Below are 15,170 nucleotides of genomic sequence, written 5' to 3'. Positions count from 1 at the left end.
GGAGAACCGGGAGCGAACCAGACCCAGAAACGGTCGTGCACAACCAAAACTTCCGACTGCGCAGGCGCGAGGTCCGACGCGTTACCCCAGCAACGGCGGCGAGTCCCAGGAGCTACGGCACCGCCTCCCGAGTCCCGTGGGTGCCGGCTCAAGTGTTGTGACGTCAGACGCTGGCGGCGACCTGGCGCGCGGCGCGCGGAGGGGCGCTGGTCCCGGCTCCCCGCCTTCGGTAAAGGCTCGGCGTTGGCCCGCCGCCCACCCACGCCCCGCGCGGCGCGGCAGCTCCGAGCTCCCCGAGCTCCTCCGCGTCTGAGGGCCGGCCGGGCGGCGTTCCCGCCCGTTGCGTCGTTCCAGCTTCCGCGTCGTCGACTTCCGCTGGCCGCCATCTTGCGGCGGCCGAAGGCTGCGGGTTGGTGGGAGCTCAGGTCGCCGCGGTGCACCTTGCGGCCGCCGTCATGCCGTCGTCGCCGCTGCGGGTGGCGGTGGTGTGCTCGAGTAACCAGAACCGGAGCATGGAGGCTCACAACATCCTCAGGTAGTGGGGGTTCCGCCGCGGCCCTCAGCCTCTCGCGGTTCCCTCCCCACAGGTCCCTCCACCCGGCCGGGGCGCCGGCGGCCCGCGGAGGAGGCCCGAGGGTCGGGCCGCGCCCGGCGCGCGGGCTCCCGGGCCCCACTGCGGCGGCCGCGGACCGCGGGGCCTCCCCCGGGGTGGGCGCCGAGGAAGCCGGGTCCGGAGCCAGGAGCCCGAGAGCCCCCGCAGCCCGAGCGGGGTGTGAGAAGGGGCGGCCCCCGCGTCCGGGGCAGTTGCTGGCCAAGTCCGGGTTTTCCGGGGCGCGAGCCGTGCCCTGGGCTGGTCGTCCGTCCACTTTCCCCGCACAGCTCGCACCACGGCGTCTCTTGGAGGAACGCGGGTGAAAATAATGGCAGTGTCATTAATCGCTGTATTCCGTACTGTTGGCTTTTGCAAGAATCACGTAAATAACCATCTCCCCATCCTGTCCCCAAGGCCTCCAGTCAGTCATTTCTGCAACACACGTGAATTTGGTTACGTAGTAGTAGTTCGAATTTCGTCACGTTTTTTCCTTTCTTCTTTTTATTTATTATTGTCTTAGAGGTGATAATACAGTGGGATTACCTTTATGTATGTTCTGGGGCTTGAACTCAGGGCTTGGACTCTGTCCTTTAGCTTTTTCTTTTTGCTCCAGGTTAACACTCTACCACTTGAGCCACAGCTCCACTTTCTGCTTTTTGGTGACAGTTGTAGGTAAGAATCTCATGACCCTTCCTGCCGGGCTGGCTTTGAACTCTCTTCCTCAGCTCTCAGCCTCCTGAGTAAGATTATATTGGCCCAAGTCTTGTGTGTGTCTTATAAAATGTTATTACTGCCAGATAGATTTGTTTTTGTTTGAAAAATCACTTGACAAAATGAGAAATTAAAGCCTCACGTTTTGTCACTATCTCTGTAGCCCACCTTAGCCTCTGACTTGGATCTTCCTACTAGTGTAGGAAATACAGATAAGAGATACCACATTCAGTACTCTTTTTTGTTGTTGTTGTTGTGTGCCAGTCCTGGGACTTGAACTCAGGACCTGAGCAGTATTCCCAAACTTTTTTTTTTTTTTTTGGGTCTGGTCATGGGGCCTGAACTCTGGACCTGGGCGCTGTCCCTCAGCTCTTCAGCTCAAGGCTAGTGCTCTACCACTTGAGCCACAGTGCCACTTCCAGCTTTTTTCTTTTTGCTTATGTGGTGCTGAGGAATCAAATCCAGGGCCTCAGGCATGCAAGGCAAGCATTCTACCACTGAGCCACTTTCCCAGCCCATCCCAAACTTCTTTTGCTCAAGGCTAGCATTCTGTCACTTGAGCCACAGTGCCACTTCCAGCTTTTTCTGTTTTATTTGGTACAGAGGAATCGAACCCAGGGCTTCATGAATGTGAGGCAAGCACTGTACCACTAAGCTACATTCCAGCCCTCTTTTTTTTTTTTCTTGTCAGTCATAGAGCCTGAACTCTGGGCCTGCATGCTGTCCCTCAGCTCTTCAGCTCAAGGCTAGCATTCTACCACTTGAGCCACAGCACCACTTCTGGCTTTTTCTGCTTATGTGGTACTGAGATATCGAACCCAGGCCTCATGCATGCAAGGCAAGCACTCTTACCACTGAGCCATCTTCCCAGCCCCTCATCTGCAGATTCTAAGCTTAATTCTTCCTAATGAAGCCAGATGATCTTGGATCAAACCTGTAATCATAGAAACTCAGGAGGCTGAGATCTGAGAATTCCATTTCAAAGCCAGCCTGGGCAGACAATATGAGAGATTCCAATTAACCACCAAAATGCTGGAAGTGGCGCTGTGGCTCAATGTTAGATTGCTGTCTTTGAATGAGGGAAAAAACAAGCTTGGTACAGCCTGTAGACCTTGGATTCAAGCCCCAGAATAAGCACCAAAAATGCATTAATAAATAAATACACTATATTTGTGTACTAAACATACCACTTTTAAAAACAAAAGAATGCAAGGTTTTTGCCCTTGGAAAATTGACCAAGGAAAACAAATGTACTATCTTTTATTGGCTGGAACACCTCTTAAACTGCTGTGGACTCTGTTTTAAATATATCTTCTTTAATGTTATTAATTTTGTTGTTGTTGGTCCTGGGGCCTGAACTCTGGGTCTTCAGCTCAAGGCTAGCACTCTACCACTTGAGCCACAGAGCCAACTTCTGGCTTATGTGGTGCTGAGGAATCAAATCCAGAGCCTTATGCATGCAAGGCAAGCACTCTACCACTGAGCCACCTTCCCAGCTCTTGGACTCTGTTTTAAGTACTTCTATGTATAATACGTCAGGATGGAATCTCAGAAAATATTTTAAAAACATTTCTTCTCTTTATTTTTTGTCAGTCATGGGGCTTGAACTCTGAGACTGAGCGCTGTCCCTCACCTCTTTTTTTTTTTTTTCCTGCTGTTCATGAGGCTTGAACTCTGGGCTTGGGCACTGTCCCTCAGTTCTTCAGCTCAAGGTGAGCGCTCTACTGCTTGAGCCATAGTGTCACTTCGGTTTCCTGGTAGTTTATTGGAGATAAGAGTCTCACTGACTTTCCTTGCCCCGGCTGGTTTTGAACCGCGATCTTCAGATCTCAGCCTCCTCAGTCGCTAGGATTACAGGCATGAGCCACCAGTGCCTGGCTGTCCCTCAGCTCTTCAGCTCAAGGAGAGTGCCTTAACGTTTGAGCTACAGTGCCACTTCAGGATTTCTCGTGGTTTATGGGAGATATTGAGTTTCATGGCCTTTCCTGCCCTGGTTTTAACGGTGATTCTCAGATCTCAATCTCCTGAATGGATGGGATTACAGGCAGCACCAGTGCCCGGCTTCAAATTTCTTCAATTTATTAGTGAAATATATTTATTCACCTTATTCAAATCATGCTAACCTAGGGGCTGGGAAGGTGGGTCAGTGGTAGAGCGCTTGCCTTGCATGCATGAGGCCCTGGGTTCGATTCGTCAGCACCACATAAGCAAAAAGAAAAAAGCCGGAAGTGGCGCTGTGGCACAAGTGGTAGAGCGCTAGCCTTGAGCTGAAGAGCTGAAGGACAGCGCCCAGGCCCAGAGTTCAAGCCCCACGACTGGACCCCCCCAAAAAATATCATGCTAATCTAGTACTTAACTGAGAAAATTATGGAAGATAAGTTATTACTGCTGGCACCTGGAAAAGCTCCTCTGGAAAGGTATAGTGGTGGTACAGAAAATTTTCCGAGTAATTACCATGTGGAAATAAATTCTTTTTTTTTTGGGGGGGGGGTCAGTCGTGGGGGCTGAACTCTGGGCCTGGGTACTGTCCCTCAGCTCTTCAGCTCAAGGCTAGCGCTCTACCACTTGAACCACAGTGCCACTTCCGGCTTTTCTCTGTTTATGTGGTGCTGAGGAATCGAACCCTGGGCCTCATGCATGCAAGGCAAGCATTCTACCACTGAGCCAACATCCCAGCCCCAGAAATAAATTCTTGTATGTGTGTCTGCCTGTTTTGCCATCTTTCATGTCTCACAAGAAGATGCATCCAGGCACCAGTAGCTCACGCCTGTAATCCTAGCTACCCAGAAGGCTGAGATCTGAGGATTGCGGTTGAAAGCCAGGCTGGGCAGGAAAGTCCGTAAGACTCTTATCTCCAAGAAACCACTTGAAAACCGGAAGTGGCGCTGTGGCTCAAGGGGTAGAGCATGAGCTGAAGAGCGCAGGGACAGTGCCCAGGCCCAGAGTTCAAGCCCCATGACTGACCAAAGAACAAAAAAGAAGTAGATGGAGAGTGGAGTCAAAGGAATTAATATGTAACATGGGTTTATTTGATACCAGTATTTTTATCCTCTTGAGATTAAACCCAGAGTTTTGGTATCTCTACTAAAACACACACGTTTAACCCTAGGACAAGGGTCCTTAATTTCTTTTTTCTTTTCCTTTTTTTTGTTGGTTGCAGGGCTTGAACTCTGGGCCTGAGCGCTGTCCCTCAGCTCTTCAGCTCAAGGCTAGCGCTCTACCACTTGAGCCATAGCACCACTTCCGGTTTTCTGACTGGTTAATTAGAGATGAAAGTCTCACAGGACTGGCTTTCCTGCCTGGACTGGCTTTGAACCATGATCCTCAGATCTCAGCCTCCTGAGTAGCTAAGCTTACAGGCGTGAGCCACCGGTGCCTGGTTAAGGCTCCTTAATTTCTAAATTGCATATATATACACACACACATATATGTACATATACATATATATACACACACATATATACATATACATATATGTATATATTTGTTGTTGGTCGTGGGTCCTGGATGCTGTCCCTCAGCTCTTCAGCTCAAGGTGCTCTACCGCTTGAGCCACAGCGCCACTTCCAGTTTTCTGGTGGTTTATTGGAGATAAGAGTCTCACTGACTTTCCTGCTGGGACTGGCTTTAAGCCGAGATCCTCAAATCTCAGCCTCCTGAGTAGCTAGGATTACAGGCGTGAGCCACTGGTACATGGCTAAATTGCTTATATTTGGAGAGCTTTTGCTTATAATTGGAGGATGTGTTCCTTGTTAAAATAAATTGTTAATGGCAATATTTTCTGGCCTAGAGATGTGGTTCAAGTGTTACAGCACTTCTAGCCTAGCAAGCCTGCAAGCCTGAACCTTTTGAGTTCGAACTCCAGTACATCACCCACCACTCAAGAAAGATGTGGCTGGGCACTGGTGGCTCACGCCTTCAATCCTAGCTACACAGGAGGCTGAGATCTGAGGATCACGGTTCAAAGCCAGCTCCAAAGCCAGCCTGGGCAGGAAAGTTGGTGAGACTCTTATCTCCAATAAACCACTAGAAAACCAGAAGTGGTGCTGTGGCTCAAGTGGTAGAGTGCTTGCTTTGAGCTAAAAAGCACAGAGACAGCTCAAGCCGAGCACTCTACCGCTTGAGCCACAGCACCACTTCTGGTTTTCGAGTGGTTTATTGGAGATAAGAGTCTCACCAACTTTCCTGCCCAGGCTGGCTTTGGGGCTGGCTTTGAACCGTGATCCTCAGATCTCAGCCTCCTCAGTAGCTAGGATTACAGGTGTGAGCCATCAGCACCCAGCTTTATTTATTTTTTTTTATTATTTTGTTGTAAAGATTCTGTACAGAGGGGTTACAGTTACATGAGTAAGGTAATGAGTACATTTCTTTTTTTTTTTTTTTTTTTGGGTCCGGTCCTGGAGCCTGAACTCTGGGCCTGGGCGCTGTCCCTCGGCTCTTCAGCTCAAGGCTAGCACTCTACCACTTGAGCCACAGCTCCACTTCCGGCTTTTTTTTTCTTTTTGCTTATGTGGTGCTGAGGAATCGAACCCAGGGCCTCAGGCATGCAAGGCAAACGCTCTACCACTGAGCCACCTTCCCAGCCCAGTGAGTACATTTCTTGACCAACATTGTTACCCACTCCTTCATTTTTCTCCCACTATACCTTCCCTCCTTATTTACCTAATCTGTGTGTAGGTATTACGTGTATGTAAATGTATATATGTATATAGTTACATGTACATTTTGTGTGTGTGTTTGTGTAGGCTGGCCTCATGCCAGGTCTTCTGGATGGTTTGCTTTGTACACATATGGGGAAATAAAATACTGAGTGATATTACAAACATTGCAACATTGGAATCCTGGAGTTGAAGGCTCAACACCTGTAATCCTAGCTATTCAGAGACTGAGGACTGGAATTGCAGTTCAAACAGCCCAGGGGCTGGGAAGGTGGCTCCTTAGCACTGTGGCACTGTGGCTCAAGTGGTAGAGCGCTAGCCTTGAGCTGAAGAGCTGAGGGACAGTGCCAAGGCCCAGAGTTCAAGCCCCATGATTGACCAAAAAATTAAAAAAAAAAAAGACCAGCCAGGCAGGAAAGTCTGTGAGACTCTTACTTCCAGCCAGAAGTAGAGCTGTAGCTGGAGTGGTTGAGTGCTAGCCCTGAGCAAAAAGCAGCTGAGTGACAGTATTCGGGCCCTGAGTTCAAGCCCCAAGACTAGCTAGCTTGGGGGTGGGAAGGTGGCTCAGTGGTAGAGTGCTTGCCTTGCATGCATGAGGCCCTGGGTTCAATTCCTGAGCACCACATAAGCAAAAAGAAAAAAGCCAGAAGTGGTGCTGTGGCTCAAGTGTTAGAGTGCTAGCCTTGAGCTGAAGAGCTGAGGGACAGTGCCCAGGCCCAGAGTTCAGGCCCCACGACCAGACCCCCCCCCCCAAAAAAAAAAAAAAATGTCTAGCTAGCTTAATTAATTAATTAAATTTCTACAGTTTGGTTTCAGTATTCATTTTGATACATTGAATTTGAATACATTTATTGACTGATGAGGTGGCTACAAAATTATTTTGTAGTAATATACAGGAATCCCATGAAGCTATTAATTTTCTTACCAGTCTCTCATTAGCAGACTTGGTGGCTTTTTTTCTTCAGTATCCTTTTTTTTTTTCCCGGTCGTGGGGCTTGAACTCTGCTTGGGCACTGTCCTTGTGCTCTTCAGCTCAAGGTGAGCGCTCTACCGCTTGAGCCACAGCACCACTTCTGGTTTTCTAGCGGGTTTATTGGAGATAAGAGTCTCACGAACTTTCCTGCCCGGGCTGGCTTTGAATCTCGATCCTCAGATCTCAGCCTCCTGAGTAGTTAGGATTACAGGCGTGAGCCACCAGCGCCCGGCTTCTTCAGTATCGGGGCTGGGAAGGTGGCTCAGTGGTAGAGGGCTTGCCTTGCATGCCTGAGGCCCTGGGTTCGATTCCTCAGCACCACATCAGCAAAAAGAAAAAAGCCGGAAGTGGCGCCTTGGCTCAAGGGGTAGAGCACTAGCATTGAGCTGAAGAGCTAAGGAACAGCATTCAGGCTCCAGGACTGGACACCTCCTCCCCCCCCCCCAAAAAAAAAAAACTGGACTTCAGTATCCTTTTATCATGTATATATCTGCATAGGGTCACTATCTTTTGTTGTTGTTGGTAGTGGGGCTTGAACTCTGGACCTGGGCATTGTCCTAAGCTCTTTATCACAAGGTGAGCACTCTACCACTTGAGCCACAGCCCCACTTCTGGTTTTCTGGTTGGTTAATTGGAGATGAGTCTCTCAGAGGCTGTAAAGGTGGCTCAGTGGTAGAGTGCTTACCTTGTATGCATGAGGCCTTGGGTTCGATTCCTCAGCACCACATAAGCAGAAAAAGCTGGAAGTAGTGCTGTGGCTCATCTGGTAGAGTGCTAGTCTTGAGCTGAAGAGCTGAGGGACAGCGACCAAGCCCATACTTCAGGCCCATAATCGGAGGGGGAAAAAAAATCTCATAGGCTTTCCTGCCTGGCCAGGTTTGAACTGGGATCCTCAGATTATAGGTGTCAGCTACTGGTGCCTGGCAGGGTCACTGTCTTGAGTCACATGTTAGGCATGTTTAACATTTTTCCAGAGTGCTTTTCAGAAAATACTCCCCCCTTCCCTTTCCAGTCGTGGGGTTTGAAGTTTGGAACTGGGCACTGTCCTGAGCTTCTTTTGCTCAAGGCTAACAGTTGACTACTTGAGCAACAGCGCCTCATCCGGCATTTTCTGTTTATATGGTACTGAGGAATCCAACCCAGGGCTTCATGCGTACTCAGCAAGCACTCTACCACTGAGCCACATTCCCAGCCCCAGAAAAAGTACATATTTAAAGAATTCCTATTTTCAGCCTGAATATTTAACTTTTCACGTTGCCTGGACAAAAAGGTCTTACCTTTGGTTTAATTTCAAAGTTACTTTTAGTCGTACTGTGTAATTCTTGAGTTTATGTGTATATTCCCACCTACTTTAGAGACTACACTTTGTATGTGAGACTCTTCTGTCCAGTAAACCACTAGAAAACTGGAAGTGGCACTGTGGCTCAAGCAGTAGAGCTCTAGCTTTGAGCAAAAAGCCTCAGGAATAGTGCCAGTGCTTGAGTTGAAGCCCCAGAACTGGCACCAAAAAAAAAAAAAAATGCAGTGCCAATAACAGTAGATGAAGATCTTGTACCTGAATGTGCCAGGCTTTGAAGCAGAGCTATTGGTGTAGATTGTGTGGATCAGGTGGGTTTCTCTGATGTCACTTGCTAGTCGTTGCAGGTTTGGGATGAACTGTGAGCTGTGTTCACGTGCCTCTTGGTGCCTGCAGGGATGTTGCTGTGACATCCCTTTTAATACTCTGGGCCTTTCTCTTCTGACTCCTCTTTCATTCTACTTAGGCACTGCTATCTTGCTAAGCCACAGTGAATTTTTGTTTTTGTTTTTTAGGGCAGAGAAAGATTTATTAAAGGCAGCAAAACAAAAACCAAAAAACCTCCTTTGCTTGAAGGAGACAGGTTTTTTTTGTTGTTTGTTTTTTGTTTTTTTTGTTTTTGGGGTCCGGTCGTGGGGCCTGAACTCTGGGCCTGGGCGCTGTCCCTCAGCTCTTCAGCTCAAAGCTAGCGCTCTACCACTTTGAGCCACAGCACCACTTTCAGTTTTTTTCTTTTTGCTTATGTGGTGCTCAGGAATTGAACCCAGGGCCTCATGCATGCAAGGCAAGCACTCTACCACTGAGCCACCTTCTCAGCCCATTTTTAAAAAATTTTTTATTTGGACGTGGGGCTTGAACTTGGCCTGGGTGCTGTCCCTGAGCTCTTCAGCTCAAGGCGAACACTCTACCACTTGAGCCACAGCACCACTTCCAGTTTTCTGGTGGGTTTATTAAAGGAGATTAGAGTTCCTGGGCTTTCCCTGCTCAGGCTGGTTTTGAATTTGTGATCCTCAGCCTCCTGAGTAGCTAGGATTACTGGTGTGAACCACCACGCAGCTGAGGAGGCAGATTTTTATCTTGTCCTCTCCATCCTTAATCCAGGTACCCAGTACAACCAGTGCTTGAGCTACATGATTTGCATTGGTGGGCTGCTTTCTGTCCATGGAGGCTTAGCCTTGGAAGTGAGTGACAGGCAAGTGACCTGACCCAAACCCTGGGCACCCTCAGGTCTGGTTCCCAGTGGCCAGGGCCAGGTTCACAGCAGACCAGCAGTGTGTAGGTCTGGACACATGTCCTTGAGTCACAGCCCTTTCATGTGCTTAACCAAATGCTTGGCTTAAGGTAGACATGGATTTTGTACAGCTGGACACCCAAATGAGAAAGGCAGCCTCTGCAGAACCAGGGTTGGTTTCAGTAATTTAGTAATAATCACTTCATTTTCTCAGTAATGCACATTTTCACATTTTGGTCATACAAGATTCACTTAAAACAGTAGTGTGTGTGTGCGTGTGTGTGTGTGTGCGCGTGTGTGTGTGTGTGTGTGTGTGTGTGTGTGTGTGTGTCAGTCAGTGGAGTCTCAGGAGACCAGCCACCTCAGCTACCTCAGTTATATAGCAGTGAGATCGGCTTTATTTTTGCAGGTGTCAGACATGGTAGGTTCATGCAGCATGAGGGATTTCTCTTGGGTGCTTCATGACTTCAGTTACAGGCTTTGGAACCCAGGGTCTACCTCTGAGCTATATCCTTATCCCTTTTCTTATTTTAAGACAAATTCTTGTTGAGTTGCCTAGCTAGCTTTGAGCTTGGGATCCTCTTGCATCACTCTCTGGTTAGTTAGGCTTATTTTATGTGTTACAGACACTCAGGTTATTGGCTCTGTGTGTGTGGTTGTGTGTACTTCCTGGGGATTGAACTCCTCAGGGCCTGAGTACTGTCCCTGTGCTTTTGTGTTCAATATAGTACTCTTACCACTTGAGCAGATTCACTTCCAACTTTTTAGTGATGAATTGGGGATAAGAGTCTCATGGACTTTCCTGCCCAGGCTGGCTTTGAACTGTCATCCTCAGATCTCAACCCCCAGAGTAGCTAGGATTCCAGGTGTGAGCCACTCCAGCTCGCTTGTTGGCTTTTGCAGCACTCTGAATGGCTACAGAGACTGACCAACCACATGTTTACCAGCAATGAATAGTCTTAATCACCCTACCCCTGACAAAAAGCTCTTTCTTTACCACCTGCCAGATGTTTTTTGTTCCTGTTTGTTGTATACCATCTGTGATGCTGCAGGGAGAGGGAGGAGCCCAAAGCAGGCCTTTGACCTTTATTCTTCCGAAGATTCACTTAGTGGCTCAGGCTGGCCTAGAACTCATGTGATTATCTTTCCTTAGCATAGGGAGTGCTAGGATGACAGTTTTGCAAGCCACTCTTGGTTTGAGTTTTTTTGTTTTTGCTTTGTGTGCGAGAGAGAGCATGCACGCGCACGCATACACGCACATACAAGTGAGAGCATGTCCTGACACTTGCACTAAGGGCCTGGGCACTGTCCCTTTTTTGCTTAGGACTAGTGCTCTACCACTTAAACCACAGCTCCATTTCTGGCCTTTTGTTGGTTAATTGGACATAAGAGTCTCATGAGGGGCTGGGAAGGTGGCTCAGTGGTAGAGCGCTTGCTTTGCATGCAAGAGGCCCTGGGTTTGATTCCTCAGCACCACATATGAAAAAAGCCGGAAGTGGCGCTGTGGCTCAAGTGGTAGAGCGCTAGCCTTGAGCTGAAGAGCTGAGGGACAGCGCCCAGGCCCAGAGTTCAGGCCCCACGACCGGACCCACCCCCACCCCCCCAAAAAAAAAAAAAAAAAAAAAAGAGTCTCATGAGCTTTACTGCCCAGGCTGGCTTTGAATCGAAATCCTCAGATCTTAGCTTCCTGAGTAGCTAGAATTACAGGCATGAGCCAGTGGCACCCAGCTTTGTTTTTGCAGCAACGAGGGTTTAAATTTAGAGCTTTGCACTTACCAGGTAAGAACTCTACTATTTGAGCCATACTCCAAGTCCTTTTTCCTTTGTAATTTTTCAAGTAGGATCTTTTTGCTCAAGCTGACATAGACTGTAATTTTTTTGTTTTCCCCTAGGCTTGAATTTGGTTTGGCTGGACACTGTCCCTCAGCTCTTTAGATCAAGGCTAGAGTATTACTACTTGAGCCACAGCACCACTTCCAGTTTTCTGGCAATTAGATGGAGATGAGAGTCTCCTGGGCTGGCTTTGAACCTTGATCCTCAGATCTCAGCTTCCTGAGTAGCTAGGATGACAGGCCTGAGCCACTGGTGCACAGCTTGGACTGTGATTCTTACATTTTTGCTTCTTAAGCACTAGGGTGCTAGGTGCCTGCCATTGCACTCAGCTTTTTATTGGTTGAGATGAGGTTTCACAAAGTTTTGTCTGAGCTAGCCTTTAACCCGAGTCTGTCTTACTCCTCCACCCATGTACTTGTTGAGTTTTGAAAATGTGGTAGGTGAGGGAACAGTATTTGTGCGTTCTTTTTCTCATTTTAGTGAAATAGAACTGCTTTATGTACATAACTTTTTTTTTTTTTTTTCCGGTTGTGGAGCCTGAACTCTGGGTCTGGGCACTGTCCCTCAGCTCTTCAGCTCACGGCTAGTGCTTGAGCCACAGCGCCACTTCTGGCTTTTTCTGCTTATGTGGTGCTGAAGAATCAAACCCAGGGCCTCATGCATGCAAGACAAGCGCTCTACCACTGACCACCTTCCCAGTCCCACATAACTCATGTTTGAGCTTTATGTTCATGCCTTTGTCCCTTCTGTGGGATTATTAGTCACATTACTATTGTACTGGCTCTTCCTGATATTTGGGCTGAATGAAGCATGGAGGAAACTGCATATCAGGATGATAAGCAACTTATTTTCATTAGTACCCCTCTCAAGTTGTGACAGACAAAAAATGTTTCCAGAGATTGCTAAATATCCTGAGTTTAAATAAGAAATAAAGACTTAACCGGGCACTGTTGGCTCACCTCTGTAATCCTAGCTACTCAGGAGGCTGAAATCTGAGGATCATGGTTCAAAGCCAGCCTGGGCAAGGAAGTCGGTAAGACTCTAATCTCCAATAAACCACCAGGAAACTGGAAGCGGTGCTGTGGCTCATGTGGTAGAGTGCTCCCCTTGAGCTGAAGAGCTCAGGGACAGCGCCCAGGCCAAGTTCAAGCCCCATGTCCAAATAAAAAATTAAAAAAAAAAATGGGCTGGGAAGGTGGCTCAGTGGTAGAGCCGGAAGTGGTGCTGTGGCTCAAGTGGTAGAGTGCTAGCCTTGAGCTGAAGAGCTGAGGGACAGCGCCCAGGACCAGAGTTCAGGCCCCACGACCATACCCCCCCAAAAAAAAAAAAATTTTTTTTTAAAATTATATATGCTTGAAGAATTGAATGACAGGACAGGCTATGATAGAGGGCCAGTACCAGCAAAAGGGAGCATAGCAATGGAGAAGACAAATGAGGATGAATATGGTTGAAGTGCTTTATTATTTAATAATTTATTCAAGCCAGCGTGGGTGGCTCATACCTGTAATCCTAATGACTCAAGAAGCTGTCATCTGAGGATCACAGTTTAAAGCCAGCCCCAGCAGGAAAGTCCGTGAGACTCTTATCTCCAATTAGCCACCAGGAAACTGGAAGTGGTGCTCTGGCTCATGTAGTAGAGCACTCACCTTGCGTTGAGTTCAGGGACAGCGCCCAGGCCCAGAGTTCAAGCTCCATGACCCACCAGGAAAAAGAAAAAAATTATTCAGTGCTGGTACTGGGACTTACCTCAGAACCTGGGCATTTTCCTTTGGCATTTCTCACTCAAGGGTAGTGTTCCATTACTTGAGTCAGAGTTCACTTCTGGTTGTTTTTTTTTTGTTGTTTTTGTTTTTTTTGAGGGTGGGGGTGGTTAATTGGAGATAAGCATTGGCTTCAAACTGTGATCCTTAGCTCTCAGCCTCTTGAGCAGCTAGGATTACAGGGCTTAAACCACCAGTGCCCAGCCTGAACAAAGTACTTTATGTGCATGCATGGAAATAGAACAATGAAACTTGCTGAAATCGTTTGCATCAAGAACAAGAGATGGCTCAAGTGATAGAGCACTTGCTTAGGAAGACCCTGAGTTCAAAACTTAGTATTGACAAAAAAGTGAGGTTTTATCAGTCTATTACCATTTCTCCAACGATGATGATGTCTCTTTTGTGTCTTCCAGCAAGCGAGGATTCAGCGTACGGTCCTTTGGCACAGGAACTCACGTGAAGCTCCCGGGACCAGCACCAGACAAGCCCAATGTCTATGATTTCAAAACCACATATGACCAGATGTACAATGATCTTCTCAGGAAAGACAAAGAACTGTATCCGTGGCTCCCCTAAAGAACCGCAGGGTAGTCTTCTGGCAGGTGTGGTTTATGAGGGTGGTCACTCTTGACTCCACCTTTCAGGGAGGCTTTCTGGGTGAAGAGGATGCAGCAGTTGTGGTATGCTGCCAACATCGCTTTGGGCTGGATCCCTCACTGATGGCAGTGGTCATCTGAGAGCGTGCTTGTAGAAAAAAAGTGAAAGCCACCTTGACATGGTCAGGCAGAAGGGAAAGCTATGCCTTACTAAGCAGAGCTTGGCAGGGATTAGCAGACACACTGCAGGATGGCCCTGCACCTTTCCCCGTAGAGAGTTTAATGTTTGCATTCACTGACACACATCTCTGGCTCAAGCCTGATGAAAATCCTACTTGCAGCCCGGCGCCGGTGGCTCACGCCTATAATCCTAGCTACGTAGGAGGCTGAGAGCTGAGGATACTGGTTCAAAGCCAGCCCGGGCAAGAAAGTCCATGAGACCCTTATCTCCAATAAACCACCAGGAAACCGAAAGTGGCGCTGTAGCTCATGTGGTAGAGTGCTAGCCTTGAGCTGAAGAGCTGAGGGACAGCGCCCAAGCCCAGAGTTCAAGCCCCACGACCGACAAAAAAAAAAAAAGAAAACCCTACTTACTAAAAGAAAGCATGGTTGAAACAATCTCAGAGAATTTCATTGCAGGAGAAGATATCACAATTTCCATCTGCTACCTCAGACTCATGTGAAAAGAAAGGTATTTTAAAAATAGGTTTGATAGCGGCTGGGAAGGTGGCTCAGTGGTAGAGTGCTTACCTTGCATGCATGAGGCCCTGGGTTCGATTCCTCAGCACCACATAAATGGAAAAAGCTGGAAGTGGCGCTGTGGCTCAAGTGGTAGAGCGCTATCCTTGAGCTCTAGCACCAGGCCCAGAGTTCAAGCCCCACAACCAACCAAAAAAAAAAAAAATTGGTTTGATAAATATGGTGCCAATCTGTATGACAGTTAAGCTAATCACTACCCTGGGTTCTTGACCAAGGTATTTCATAATCACCCCATATTGTTTTAAAAGTCCCCAGGGATGCAACGCCAGATGAGTGTGTGTTCTGTGTGAACTTGAGGCTGTGGGCTCAATCCCTAGCACTACAAAAACCCAATACCTTCACACCACCTTTTTAAAAAAAAAAAACCAATGGATTCAGGCTGGTTATGGGGCTTAGTGGTACAGTGGTTGCCTATCAGAATTCCACATACAGGAAAAACTGGAAGTGGTGCTGTGGCTCAAGTGGTAGAGTGCTAGTCTTGAGCTCAGGGATAATGCCCAGGTCCTGAGTACAAGCCCCAGGACTGGCAAAAAAAAAAAAAAAAGATGCTTTGTAATTGTTAAAATGTAGGCTAAGTATATTCAAAGCAATTAAACATACCCTCTCCCTCTCCCCACCCCCCTTTATACACACAGGGGACTGTACTTAGAGTCTTGTGCCTAAAACACTATCACTTAAGCTACTCCTCTAGCACTTGTGTTCTGTGGATGAGCCTTACTAATTGCCCAGGCTGGCCACCAACTCACTTCAGTTTCCAAAT

General features: G+C 47.9%; 1 protein-coding gene across 1 annotated transcript in view; it reads left to right on the top strand.

The window, feature by feature from the left end:
• Positions 1-214: 214 nt before the first annotated feature.
• The window catches only part of Ssu72 (SSU72 homolog, RNA polymerase II CTD phosphatase), a 32,483-nt gene continuing 17,527 nt past the window's right edge, over positions 215-15,170 (top strand). The window contains exons 1-2 of the mRNA XM_070037139.1: positions 215-535; positions 13,469-13,612. Of these exons, the coding sequence (XP_069893240.1) occupies positions 456-535; positions 13,469-13,612 (224 nt within the window). The 5' untranslated portion in view covers positions 215-455. The remainder of the gene's footprint in view (positions 536-13,468; positions 13,613-15,170) is intronic.

The sequence above is a fragment of the Dipodomys merriami genome, unplaced genomic scaffold (genome assembly GCF_024711535.1).
Source record: "Dipodomys merriami isolate MVZ:Mamm:240054 unplaced genomic scaffold, mDipMer1.0.p SCAF_28, whole genome shotgun sequence".
NCBI lineage: Eukaryota > Metazoa > Chordata > Mammalia > Rodentia > Heteromyidae > Dipodomys > Dipodomys merriami.
The sequence above is the reverse complement of the archived record's forward strand: the minus strand, read 5'-3'. Positions and strand labels throughout refer to the sequence as shown.